The sequence below is a fragment of the Notothenia coriiceps genome, unplaced genomic scaffold (genome assembly GCF_000735185.1).
Source record: "Notothenia coriiceps isolate Sejong01 unplaced genomic scaffold, NC01 NC01_scaffold00037244, whole genome shotgun sequence".
NCBI classification, from domain to species: Eukaryota; Metazoa; Chordata; class Actinopteri; order Perciformes; family Nototheniidae; genus Notothenia; species Notothenia coriiceps.
The window spans coordinates 381205-395412 of NW_011369945.1; the positions used below are offsets into that span (position 1 = coordinate 381205).

General features: G+C 37.8%; 1 protein-coding gene across 1 annotated transcript in view; it reads left to right on the forward strand.

Moving 5' to 3' along the window:
- Positions 1 to 14208, forward strand: part of tspan4a (tetraspanin 4a) — a 46385-nt gene that overhangs the window by 20822 nt on the left and 11355 nt on the right. Inside the window, exons 4-5 of the mRNA XM_010794124.1 lie at positions 11350 to 11451; positions 13480 to 13611. Of these exons, the coding sequence (XP_010792426.1) occupies positions 11350 to 11451; positions 13480 to 13611 (234 nt within the window). The remainder of the gene's footprint in view (positions 1 to 11349; positions 11452 to 13479; positions 13612 to 14208) is intronic.

A 14208-nucleotide genomic window follows, 5' to 3' on the forward strand; every position in this document is an offset into this window, starting at 1 on the left:
GGCTGAAACAGAGGGGTTTATGGGATGCTGCAATGATCTGTTTGGTATTTCAAGCCAAATACTTCAGAGACATGTTTGTATGTATCTGAGACCTATAATATATCGATGAAAAACAGTATAATAGGGGACCTTTTAATGTAGTTTTATCCCACTACCAAAAGTAGGCTAAACTTTTTAGTGCTCTATGTTTATCTTAAGGCGTCACTATCTGTGGTTGTTTAACATTGTATATGGTCTTGTAATCAGTGGTGGAAAAAGCACTTTGGCCCTTACTTGAGTAAAAGCAAAACTACTATGGTCTTCAAATACTCCATTACAAGTAAACATCATGAATTGAAATAGTTTATTAAGTAGAAGTACCACTGTAATGCATATGCTGCTTACACCTACATATATATATTAAATGAATATTTGTGGTAACAGTACTGTATGCCATCTGTTTGGAGTAGTGGTGGTATTTGTGGAAGTAATATTATAGTAGACTATTAGATTTGTTTACTCATCAAACAGCCTTTAGGGATGCTAAGTAGTGAACAGCCAATCGAAAAAGCTGACACCCGTCGGGCACAATACAAGTGATAAATGATTGGCCTTTCTTGCTATAGCTCCTTGATGAGTTACCCCTGAGGTGCATAAAGCTGTTATGCATCTATATTGATAGGACTTGGAGTCAGTTATATAAAGATTCAACCCGAGATCAATAACTAAAAGGTTGTGTTTGTGTGCAGTGATTTAGAAGGTGTATTACACTGGAACCCTTCACATTGCAAACAGTGTACTCTTTATTTGGTATAGTCGTAATCGTTTTCACATCCAAAATGTGCTCAGACATAGTTCATACTATGCCGTGTGAGCATTTCGAAAGGCATCCATCGAAGAAATATAGCTTCAAATGCAATATGTGTTTGACACTAACGGGGACATTTTGTCATCTGTTGGGATCTCTGAGTTCAAACACTGATTGCAACAAAGGCTCTGTCACAAAAATGATTTCATTTTGACATTGATGGGTTCAAATCAAAGGAATTGTTCTGCTCTCAGCTACTCTTAAACTGTTTTGTGATGTTTACTGCAGATATATTCTGCTTTTAAAGTCATGACCTAAATGTGTCAATAGTAGAGAAAACTGTAAAGTAATGAAATTGGCAACAAATCTTTGCACGTATTTATATTCTGTTTACTAACTTGTTTGATGAGACATTTGTTAATTGTGCAAAAAAGATAGATACACAGGGTCTTTAAGTTGCTTTAAAAAAATCTTGCTTTTGGATTTTGTTGAATAGAAATAAGATGTGTTTGTTATTGTTCTATTTCAATGTCAGCACTCAGGTTTCTTACTGGAAACAATAATCAAATGTTTTCTTACCTTATGGATGCATTCTGGTATGTACTATTCACTTATCTTACGTAAAACAGTGTTCACAGTTAATGTGTTTTCAAATTTGCTTCAGGATTGCTTGAACCCTCATCAACCCATACAAAAATTATTTTAAAAATAGTAATGGTGTAAGTCAGAGCAGCATGAGGTATTTGCTCTGCAGCTCGGTGGCTGACAGATGAACGAGCTGCCTGTCATGGGGCAGCAGTGGATTTGATTTCCTATCTGCTTGTGTGCTTTGGGACAAGTCAAGGTGAGGTAATGCTGCTGTAAAGATGAGGTCACTAGAGCTATGGTCAGGGTTGATCCTCAAAAGACCTCATTTACCGACCTAAAGGCTACCTCAGCAGTAAAAATGAATTATGCTGCATCTACAACAGCAGACTTTGTGACCATGTATTTCGCTCTGATGGCGCCATTTGTTAAACTGCCAAGATGCCAGCTATTAAAAATCTGTAAAACTTTATTTTAAGCACCTCTTTAAACCTTTGCAACCAGAATACAAATAATTGAAGATATAGGCACACTTTTACATTGTTGTAAGCAGAGATAAGGACATTTTGAACAGAGTCTTTTTTCTTTTCTTTTTTACTTCAACAAATCAAATACACACATTACAATTTGATCATCAATTGAATTCCTATCATTGTCTCTATGTCCATCTGCTTGACATTTATATATGTACATATATTTGTATATATATATATATATATATATTTGTACTCTTCATATGTGACTGAGCCTGTGGGAGAACACTTTGGCCAATACTGAAATATCAAAACAATTTGGATGAGATTTCATTTTGAACATCATCATGTTCATCGTCATAGTTACCATGTTAGCTCAATGACTGATACAAAAATGACTTGAGTACCTTTTGTTTCTTAATACAATACAATGATTTATTCCTTTATGCTCTGTTTTATAATTAATCAATTTATATTTTTATACACCAGTTACAGATTATGTTCATACACATTTTCTTAAATACTTAAACATGTCTTTATAACCGCTTAACTAAAGTATCATTTGTTTGTGCTATTTATGAAGTGTAACTTCATTAAAAGTGATCTTTCACATCTGAACAAAGACTTGCCTTCCTTTATTTTTATGCTGCCTGAATCCCGTTGATTTGTTCTGTTGGATGTGTTTGTGAGAGAAGTCTCATGGTAAATTCTGTTGACATGCATAATTTCTTGGGAGTACCATCGTTTGTTTCTACTGTCAGTCTCACTCACATTACTGCATTCTCTTCTATGCCCTGCTCTGCTGCTGTTTGACTAAACCAGGATAATTATGAATGATATAAGAAGTAGAAGAAAATGGAAAAAGTATCCACTTGTAAACAGACTACTTAACATGCAGGTAGGCTGAAGTGCAACCACTCATGCAGGAAAGAAAACTGCAAGCATCGTATATCTGAAACTGCAGACGTACGACACGTGAGACGCACTGAAATCCCATTACAAGGCTGATAGCTCCACTTTTTCCACATCATTACTGTTCCAGGATTAGACGTCAAAACATTTTGGGTTGTCAAGATAGCAAAATGCAGCACTCCTGTCTGAAGAAATTTCAAGCACGAGAAATTTTGATTTCATGTTGACTGGAGAAATGCAATTAAATAACCCCCCTGGCTAATCACATTGCTAAAATACACCCACGATAGGGCAATGCTAATATGAAAGACAGATTGAGATGATCGGCAAACAGACAAGACATTTATTTTTTTGTCTTGGGAAAAGTGTTACAAGGGAGTGTGTTTGACTACTGCAGATAAAGTTGAGGAACTGCAAAGACAGGGATAATACATAATTTAAACTGCACTTTGACTAGGATGCTGATATAAAGAAACACATACATTTCATTATATCACCACCCCCACAAATACTTTTGAATAAAATAGATTAACACATTATGTCAGCCAGATTCAGTGAAGAACTGAACCCAAATAATGCTGCAGATTGCAACCTGCAAATTTAATGTAATGATTTTTTTTTTAAATGTGTAGGCCTATTTGATGTTTAAGTGGTAGGTTACTCTTGTTCGTTCTTTCACCACAGTCATTTGAAGTTGGTCTCTTAACTGCCTGTACAGTATAGGTACAGAATATTTACACTGTAATTTGCAGGCAATCATCACTGGTCCCTTAGGAAATGAGACAGAACATTACAATTTCACCACACACTAAAACATCACAAGTTAACAACTACTTGGATATCAGCATTAAAACAAGATTAGATGTTCTGTATTAAGGGCCTATCTTCTGTTCAGGGTTCATAACTGAGAACAGCAAGATCATATCCTCACTTGTGTCTTTTGTCAGAGGGACAAATTTGAAGGCATTTTGTCCATGTTTTGTGAGATATCAACATTTCTTGGTGTTAGAAAAAGATCACTCGTCACCGGCTTGAGCTTCAATAACAGGATACATGTATTTATTATCCTTGAAAGGATGGAAGTAGTCATCACATACTGAGCATATGATGCAACTAGTTCCTCGAACAGTGTCCTTCACATGCTTATATACAAGAGAGGGTGTTACACAGTCACAAGATGCAGGAATACCGGTTCAAAGCAGTATATGTTTTGTTTAGATTAGCTAGCTAAGACCTGCGTCAGAAATGATCATGCTTGTCATATGTCTATCTCCATAGAGGCTGAATCATCATGTTAATCGTTGTCACATAGCTATCATATGCCTAAAACAGTCCTGATGCTCATCTACAGTAGGTAATCATACATCCTGTTATGTACACAGCTGCAGTTGGGCCTTTGTTATCATGTCCTACTCTGATCTTGGAAGAGTACATTCAGTATTTTCCAAACACTTGGCATAAAATATAATCAAATATAATACTTTGGGTGTTAAAGGTCCCATGTCAGGGCCATTCCTACCCATCATAATTCCATTGTTGATGTATACTAAAATAAATGTATACTGTGCAATTTTCCAAACTCACATTGGTTTCTCATACAGCATCTCTGTATAGTATGGGTATTCACTCTCTGTCCTAAACGGCTTGTTGGAGCTCCTGCCCCCCGCCCCCCTCCCTGTGAACCCGCAGCCTGGCTGGGAGTTTGTGTGTGTGCCCACGCTGAGTTCCGCGGTGTCTCGCTGTCTCGCCGACCCCACACCGGTGAGCCAGCTTACAGTGTCCTCGCAGCAGCGAGCCTCGCAACGTCCCGCCGAGTGTGTGTGTGAGGAAGTCCGCGGATTAGTCCAAACGTAACGGCTCCGCGGACGTAACTATAACCGAAATACGTCACTATACCCAAGAAGTAAACAATGGAAAAATAAAAATCTCCAACGAGGCGTTCTGGGGCAGCATAGACAGGTCTTTTCTGTGTTAGAGTTTTACTTGCTACAGGGTGTACTTTGAGGGTTTGTGACTCTGCAGACCGTTTACATGCATAAAAAGCTACATAACACACAAGGGGACGGGTAATAACCGGAACAAAATCTTGTTGGAAAATAGAAATGTACCACCTGAAAGGTTTGGTGTGTTTTGCTGCTTCTGCTGCTGTTTATACAGCATTTCAAAATGTGTGCCACCATCCCAATATCTATAATCCCCATAAAGTGAAGTTTTTATCATTTTACCAGTTTCCACCACCCGCATTATGCTTCCTTGTGTGGAGCTAAGAAGTCTTGATGCTAAATATCTATGCTGTGCATGCTCAATATTAACATAATAATCCATTTGATGTGTTGGATGGCTTAACCACAGGGATGTAGAAGCAACAAAGAGAAAGTATTAAAACTTCAGAAAAAGGCAAAGAAATACTGTGACGTAAAATAGTTCAGGACTGACTGAAGGCACCAGATATGTGCTTCAAGAAAACGCACATGTTGTTGTCAATTGCTGCAGGCGAAAGCTTTAAAGAGTGTTTCAGTTGCGCAAAAAAATAGATCATCGCTTATAGCATCAACATGGAGAACAGAGAGAATGAATCAGTGGATGTAGTAATCACGAGGTAACCAAAACGTTACGGAAGTGAGACGAGAAGATGTAGCATACTACAATGGTGGTTGTACAATGTTTCAATTCACTTTCACTGACTGAAATCTCACTGTGAAACTTTCAAGACAAAGACGAAGAAGCGACCTCTAGAAGTAATCCTGCCCTAAAGCATGAATGCTATATCGTCTCTTTTACTATAAATGGGATCATCATTTACAGACTGAACATCATGTTTAGACATAACGTATCAAGTTAACGTTTTCTGAGATAATACTGTACATCATTTGACAAGTAGACTCATGTTCTCATAGGCTTCTACCCATTTAAGATGTATTTTACTCCCTGCCGGCTGATAGAAAGAATTACATTTTCAGGCACTTCTGCTTTGGCTTCACTTTTAATTACCGGAGGTTGCCCCTTAAGAACAGTCCTTGGCAACACATGCATTTCAGGTTCCCATAAATTAGAAAAACAAAACGGAGGTTTCAGTTGGATCTCCGATAATGAGCTCTGACCTTGAGTCGTTGTCCAACATCTACTACCTTGATGAGGCCTATTCAAGTATCATCCTTTACTGCCAGTTCACTGCTTCTCCCGTTACCGCCATTGATTGTCTACTCGCATGGTTTGCCAAGTGTTAATCAGGAACTGATTAGAACCAGAGGATGGAAATTGTAATTGATTTGCCCCAGCTAAGGACTGAGATTAGTCACTTAAAGGGGAATGCCACACTCTTTAACGTATTCACGTATGTTATTGATGTGCCCCGGGACAGAATTACAATTCAGAGACAGAAGCCTCGAATTTGTGACTTGGTTGCCCCATTCATTATCTGAAAAGCACTGCCAGATTTCACATCCCACTTTACAAATTTAAGGGGTTACTTCTTAAGTTTCTAGCTTTAGAGAAGAGTTGTCTGCACAGTTATTGATCAATCTTTCCTTAGGCACAGGAATAACAAATGTGGATTCTTCAGAAGGATGGCATTCCCCTATAACTCCTTTTTCGAAATGCAGTGCAACCCTTCCAAAGATTTAAGCTCAAGCCGGGGGAAATAAAATGCATGCAAGTCACACTCAAGTTCAGTCTGCCGTTAAAACGCCCTTGAAAAACCTTGACTTTGGGCCAAATTGGGAGTCCAGGGAATGTAATCTGCGCTCCCTCAGAGGAAGGATAAAATGAAAGCATTTGCAGGAAACCAACCCTTGCCAATAAGCAAAGGCACCCAATATATGTATAAGGCAGAAGCCCAGAGGGACATTCAGAATATACAGAGGCGACTGGGTGACCAAATTACATTTAAAATGCCTGAAACATAACTTTTTGAATAAACATTTAATACAAACTTGATATTGGGTGATCCTGTGATATAAGCTGACAGTGCAGTGATGTATTCCAAAGTTGAAGGCAGTATTTTAAGTTATGAATCAATAATGTAAAAAACCCACGCTTTTAGCATCTACAACATCATTTTAGCACATGTTTTATGCAGTTTGGCGTCGGAAAGTGAAATTGTATGTCTGCAGGGAATATGAGCACGGATCTTTCCTCTTTTTTAATGTCTTTTTCTACTTTACTGTATCACTGATTTTTCCTTCCACTGACATTTATGGCACAGGTAATGGGCATCCACTGTTTGGAGGGAGCAAGTAAATTGAGCCATTTTTCTCTCATTATTTCCTCTCCTCTGAAATCTCTTTCTTGTGTTTCTTTCAAACATACTGTAATGTCTTTTATCCTGTTCTGTCACAGATGGAAAAGCTCTCTTTCTCAGCTTCTTACTGTGTCACAGAGTCCAGGAGTCATAAAACCATTTCATCTGCCCCACAGTGGATTTGCATTTACATATCCCTGCACTGCTTCATCTTCTGGTTCATCCTCTCTCTCTCTCTCTCTCTTTTCCCATGTTTAAATGTGTTCTAACAACACCCTCTCTGCTGTGTTTCCCATCTACTTTTAAATAAACATCTCCTTCCTTCCTCTCCTCTCCTTTCCTCACCTTTCCCTTCCTCTCCTATCCTCTCCTCTCCATACACATCTCTTATCTCCCCTTGTATACCCGCCATATAAATAATTGATCGCCCATCTTTGATTTGCCTGATGTAGTTAAAGGGCGACTGAAGTCCCAAGGACAACATCAATACTGAGCTAAAAGAACAGCCGTGTCCTAGGCACATTCTGCTCTTTCACAGGACTCAGCCTTTACTAATGACCTACTTAGATTAAATAAAAGTATTTTTCTTTTCTATTCTTTTTCATTAGCACAACTTCAGAAGACTTTATCCGGCCCAGTCAAATAGGAAATAAGTGCTCCCTGTGCCAGATTCTTGCATCACATAGCTCATATGTTGCCTTCTGCCAGAGCTGTGATGTCACGCAGTAGCTTATAGCACCAGTCTGTGTGGAAATCAAATCAAGAATTATTTATTGTTGCAAGAAGACTTACAATCTGTGTCATGTTTTCTTTCATTTAGACTTCTCTTTCATCTCTGTGTCTTTGAGGCATCCAAATTATGATAAATATTTTTAAACCAAAAGCATTTCTTCTTTTCACTGTGGATGTGAAGTACATGCAAGAAACATGCACTAAAAATGGCACAATGGCACAATATTTAAAGATCAATTATTAAAATAAAAATGTGTGTATTGCTTTCTGGAATGTGAAAATGAATGATTCAAATTGACAAACTCACAGGGAATTAACAGTCAACTCTGCAGAACTCTGTAGCTTTTTAGCCTCTTAACTACTTGTTTCCGTTAATCAGCTAGTTTGTATTCCTCTCTCAAAGCTATTTACAGCTCAATCCTGAGTTGCTAAGAAAGCCCTGATATTTTGCAAGTTACAGACTAAACCCGAGGTAATAATGGAGTCTTATTCTTCAGATAGCTAAAAACACAAGTCCAATTGAATGCTACTGAGGATTTGTGGCTGCTGTATGAGGAGGAAATTGCAAAAAAAGAAATGTTTATAACTTTAATGTGTTTTCATGGCATTGAAATCTCAAGTATCTTATAAGATACAATGAATAACCGTATTCTTTTTTTGTTCAGGTCTTTTGATACCATACCTTCCAATCCAGCTTTACTTTTGCTCCTTTATGAGGGTTTCACTTGCATAAAAGAGACACTAAAGGGCACTTGGCTGATAGGGAATTACTGAATGTAAGGTTAATCAAAAACAATGAATGGAGAATTAAATGCCAAATTTCAACCACTGTTAGTGTTTGAAGTAAAACCCCATCAGCTGTTAACGCAAATTACAACATTATCTGATCAAAGACAGGGTTTTAACCATGAGAAAAAAGAACCACTTAATTTGTGTTGGCTGGAAATGTGTTGCTTTGATAGTTCACAGTTTGCTGTTTCCCCGGGCAACAAGAGCGCAAAAGTTCATGATAGTTTTATTGTTTTCTAAATGGCACAGCATGAAATTGAAAAGTGGGCCTGAATTCATTTTGTTTGTATACAGTCAACACACCATGCAATGTTGTGAGAGGCAGATTTATTGAGCAAACTGTTCTGTGATTAACATGGACTGTTGTTAAATCACAATTGGAAAAAACCAACCAAAAAGAAACACGCAGACAAGATGAAACATGATGCATAAAGAGTTTCACATCTTTGTGTGTCCGTTTATGTTAATTCAGTGTTTCTCTTGATTTCCTCAATATGTCTTTTCCGATTAACTGTGTCTTTTGTCTGATTGTTATGAGTCCCTTTCTATATAACACAATGCTGGGAGAATAAGCTTCATGATGTGCCTTGTTAAATGATGTAAGGACAGAGGGTGTTGAATTCGTTTCAGATGTAAAGCACCCTGAGACAAATATGTATTTTTGGAGTATTGGGCTTTATTTATAACATTTAATTGATTGGTGAAATCAATGATATTTTTTGGATCATTTAAGGATAATAAAGTTCATTTTCATATTTGTCGAGAGATCAAAACTTTGTATTCATGATGGCTACTGCCCCCGTGTTGGGATCCATGATCATGGTAATCTTTTTCTATTAAGGACCGCCTCCTTTACGTATTACAGTGAGCGTTAAATGTTGGAAAGCTTTTCCACATACTGTACAGTGGTTGACAGTTACTAAATACATTTACTCAGGTAAAATCAAGTACACATTTGTTTTTCACCTGAGTATTTCCATTTTATGCTACTTTGGACTTCTGGATTCAGTTAGATATTGCATTTATATTTATTTGACAGCTTTGGTATCTTTGAATATTCAGATTAACAATGCAAAACATAGTCAAATGGGTAAAACCTTAATTAAAAGATATTAGTACTTCATCCAGCACACGCTAAAAAGACCTCTGGTCAAAGAACGTATCCTCTATATCCCTTTAAATTACTTATTATACTGCCAAGGTTCACCACAAAATGAATTCAGCAACCCATATTCAACATTGACATGCTGTTTGCCAAAATGAAGGTCATGTTGTTTGTTGGGTGTTTGAAAGTCAACAAGGAGTTTGGTGTAGACTGCGGTGCAGTAAAGGGCAAGGTCAGTGGAGATCAATGCATCTAATAGGATCGACCATCTAAATCTGTAAACAAAGTTGAGCAGCTTCTGTGTGTGTGTGTGTGTGTGTGTGTGTGTGTGTGTGTGTGTGTGTGTGTGTGTGTGTGTGTGTGTGTGTGTGTGTGTGTGTGTGTGTTTCTCTGATTGTATTGTTGATTTTTAAACTATGTATTTTAGGTTCAGTACCCATGCATTGCCTCACGTTGAGCATGTTTATCTCTGTGACTGTGTTCTCACCTACAGTTTATTTTCTGTGATAGAAAAGCTGATTTCGTTAAATGTTTTTATCTTGTTTGTTTAGGTCTTGACTGCTGATCCAAAGCTTCTAAATGAAACCTGCATGGATCTGCGTGTAGCTTGTTTATTGAACAGACACTGTGTGTTGGCCCAGACAAAGCTGATTTCAGCAGTGGATTTCAAGTGGATTTGTTTCCACTGCTGGCCAAACTTTGTTAGCCTTAATACCTTGTGAAAACACTGTAGGAAATATTAGCAGAGTATGAGCATCGATCCATTTAGTTGTGCTTAGTGTTGGTGGAATGCAACCAATTACTTTTGCTTAAGTACTGTTTTGAGGTACTTTATGTCACTTTATACTTCTACTAATATTTTACTTTTTAAAATCCATAAAACATTTAAATAATCTAATAGCTACCTCGCAGTTTGTAATTTTTATTTAAATGAACCCCACTTTTACCAGCTGCAACAATCAAGAGATGAACACATTAATGCGTGACTAAGTCCAATGATATTTATCTTTGGATGTTTATTTATATAATTTAGTAGGATTAGCTTCAAGGGTTTTTGTGTCAGAATTGTAATACACTATGATATTTTTGTTATAAGTAAAAGTACTTCCTCCGCCTCTGGTGCTTGGCAGGAGAAACTCCAGGCAGTCAGGAATCAAAGTGTCTGTTTTTAATGTCACTAAATGCCCAATGCAAGACAAGACAGTGTGCAAACACAAATACAGATAAAGGGAGCCTTTGTGTGTGCAATCAATACACTAAACCAACAGCACCAAAGAATTCCCATGCCGAGATATTTCAATATGTTTTATTAACCCATGGTATGCTGTATTTGTAATGTGTGTTTTATATTGAGTTTAGTTTTTTCCTTGTATTGTGTTATTGTTTGTGAGACCAAGACAAATGGCCTGCCCTGATAGGAGAAACATCAATGTTATTTATTTCTATTATATTCATGTTTATAATGTGAAGCCCTGGTCTACCATAAATAAATGATTAACAATGAATACTGCTTTTTTAATAATAATTAGATAAGAATTATATTAAAAAACCCATTACTTTGTAACAGATTGCACTGCTGTTTTAGAGGAGAACTGGGAATATTTTGGGTTATTTGTTAGCTTTTGAGTTCATTTGTTCCCTGAAAACTCGAACTCACGCAGGTAGAAATGAAATGTGTTAAATTGCAGTGATTGACACAGCCATTTATCCTTCCCTGTGTTATCAGATTGATCACTACGCCCAAAGGGATCTGAAGAAGGGCCTGCAGCTCTTCGGCACGGAGGGAAACGTGGGTCTGACCAACGCCTGGATGATAGTACAAACTGATGTAAGTTGTGGGGCCACTGGAGGGGACGGGCAGGGCTGATATAAAGCACAACTTCTGAGTTATTTATGACACAAAGCCCAGAAGTTTTAATACATTTTTTTCCTCTCAGTCACAGTCTGCTGAGATGATGCTCTTAAAAAAACATCTATTGAGAACAATAAAGTCTATTCAAAATGAACTTCAATGCCATTTAACAAGTCTTGCAAATTACCTTGTCAAAAGCTCAGATACATGACATTTTGACTAAATTATTCATTGTTGCAGTGCTTACTTATTGGCAAGGCTTCACCATTTGTTCCACTGTGATCACATTTTATTAAAACGGAGTTGTCAAATGTTGAAGGGCCATTTGATTTCAATCAAATCTAATTTGAATAAAACACTGCAATCCTTCCTGTAGCCAACGGGGTGTGGACATTAACAAGGCTGGTATAAAATACCGGCTATCTAAAACAAAATGGCATCATTAAAAGTGTATGAAATGTCTCAACCGACAGTAACAAGCACTTTTAGCTTTGCGGGTTTAAATGCTGTGGTGAAATGCTGCCAGAGAGATTCATGCAAACACTGGAGACTCTCTGAGGTAATCTTTGTTTCCAGCTCTCACTTTGATGTGCTTTTCCCTTTGTATTATTTATTTATATTTTCTTCACAATGTAATGTGTGGAATAGAGATTTGGAATTAAGGATTGCGGAGGACGGATGCCGCTGCTGGTGAATGCCTCTGGGAGACATCAAGTGATAGATTGTACTTGTAGATTTCAGGGCTCTTTAGACCTTTTTCACATCAGACTGTGTGCTTTAGTTTGGTTCCATTAGCACATGTTCAGTCATCACCGAGTGTTTGGCTCTAGTTTGTGTGCATGCGTGTTTAGTGTCTGCAGGACATATTGTGCATGTGGGTGCGCGTATAGGGACTGCAGAGGCATTATGACTAGAGAGAAATCTATTGCTATGCAAATAATATATGCTAATGTATGCATGTGTGGGTGTTAATATGCGTTTCTTTTTTTTAGTAAGAAGGTTTTTTTTTCTGCGCACAGGATAGTAACACATGGAAATGTAGCTGGAATGAGCCACAATGAATGTGCACTTTCTTCCTGTATGAATGTATGGGGCTCCATACAGTCTGGCTGAGAGGAAGTCCATTAAAGGCCGCTCTCCTTCTGTCACCCTTCTCCTTCCCTGGCTTCCCTTGTTCATGCTGAGTCACTGAATAGATTATGCAGCAGATGTCCCTGGAGCAAAGTTCACCCTGGATATTATTAATGGCTGCTTATGGAATGGAAGAGAATCTTCACACATGAGGAGAAGTAGTAAAAACATGTACAAAGCGCATAATGTCGGCATAATAAATCATAAAGGGTAACATTGCCTCAATTGTTGTAAACTTTTCAAGGTGAAACACGCTTGAATATTCCAGCTCTGTTGTTTCAAGCCTTTGTTTTATACTCAAACTTAAAACTATGCTTCAGATGCTTTCTGGCTATCCAAATTGAGCTGTACTTCATGATAAATTGCAGAATTGATCCGTTCTTAAATGAGCGAGTTTTAAATTAACACACAATCTCTGATTCTGTGCACAGAGCAGCGTGTGGAGCAGCTCGAGTAACGTTATTCCTGTGTGGAAATAATGTCCAGTCAATGCACAAAACATCAGGGGCACTTTATCTTTTCACCGAGTACACTGATGAATTGAATTGTGGTGGAAGCCATGATCCCTTATCAAAGATCCATAGCAATCACAAAGGGGGAAGATGTAGATAACAAGAAACAGGCGAGTTAGAAAATGATTTTAGGGCTCTGAGACAAATGAGATGTGGATTGTACCAAAAGGGGTTGCTGCTCAATATCAGAAAGATTAAATGTTTTCTACGCCCAGCACATATGATTGTGTTGCCCACTAAATCGTATTCTATTCAGGTCAATAATTTAGTTTCCATTAGTGGAGATATCATGCATTAGTATTTTAGTGTCACAGTGATAAAAGGCCAGACTCTCCTGACTCATTGTGTTTCTCTGATGCAGTTTCGCTGCTGTGGAGTCACCAACCACACAGACTGGTTTGAGGTTTACAACGCCAGCCGCGTGCCGGACTCCTGCTGCCTGGAGTACAGCGACAACTGTGGCCTGGACAACCCAGGAACATGGTGGACAGCGGTAAGCTCTGCCATCAAAACCAACATGTGCTTCCAAAAGACGCTACCCATAACTAACTTTAATTATTTTATACAGGATTGTATATATCTTTGTTTGCTAAACACATTTCCCAGCAGTATCAGATCACACTAACAACCGTTATTAGGCAAAGTTTGATTAGAGTTTAGTTGATCCTTGCTGGTTAGTTTCTACCTGTGTCAGGGAACCAAGTCTTCATTTATTTCAGGTACAGAATAAAAAACGAAGGAAAGAAAAACAAAGACAAAAACAAAGTGAGTTCGGTCGTCCCAGTCTTAGTCTAATTTAATTTAAATGCAAATTTGTAATATCCAAAGGCAGGCTAATTCCTCATTTAATCCCAAATCATTCAGGGAACATAATTAATATGACTTAAAATGTCTGCTTTTCTTTTGGTACCAAGGAGATTTAAAAAATTGAAGTAAACAGTATTCTATTGAAAAACAACTTGGCCCCAAAATTGTCCAATTAAGCAAAGCCAATAGTGAGGGATTCATAGTTGAATTAATCACTTTTGTCCAGAAGGAGTTGACTGCTGGTGCGACTAGAGTTCATCTGACATATAATCAGTTTTTCGGC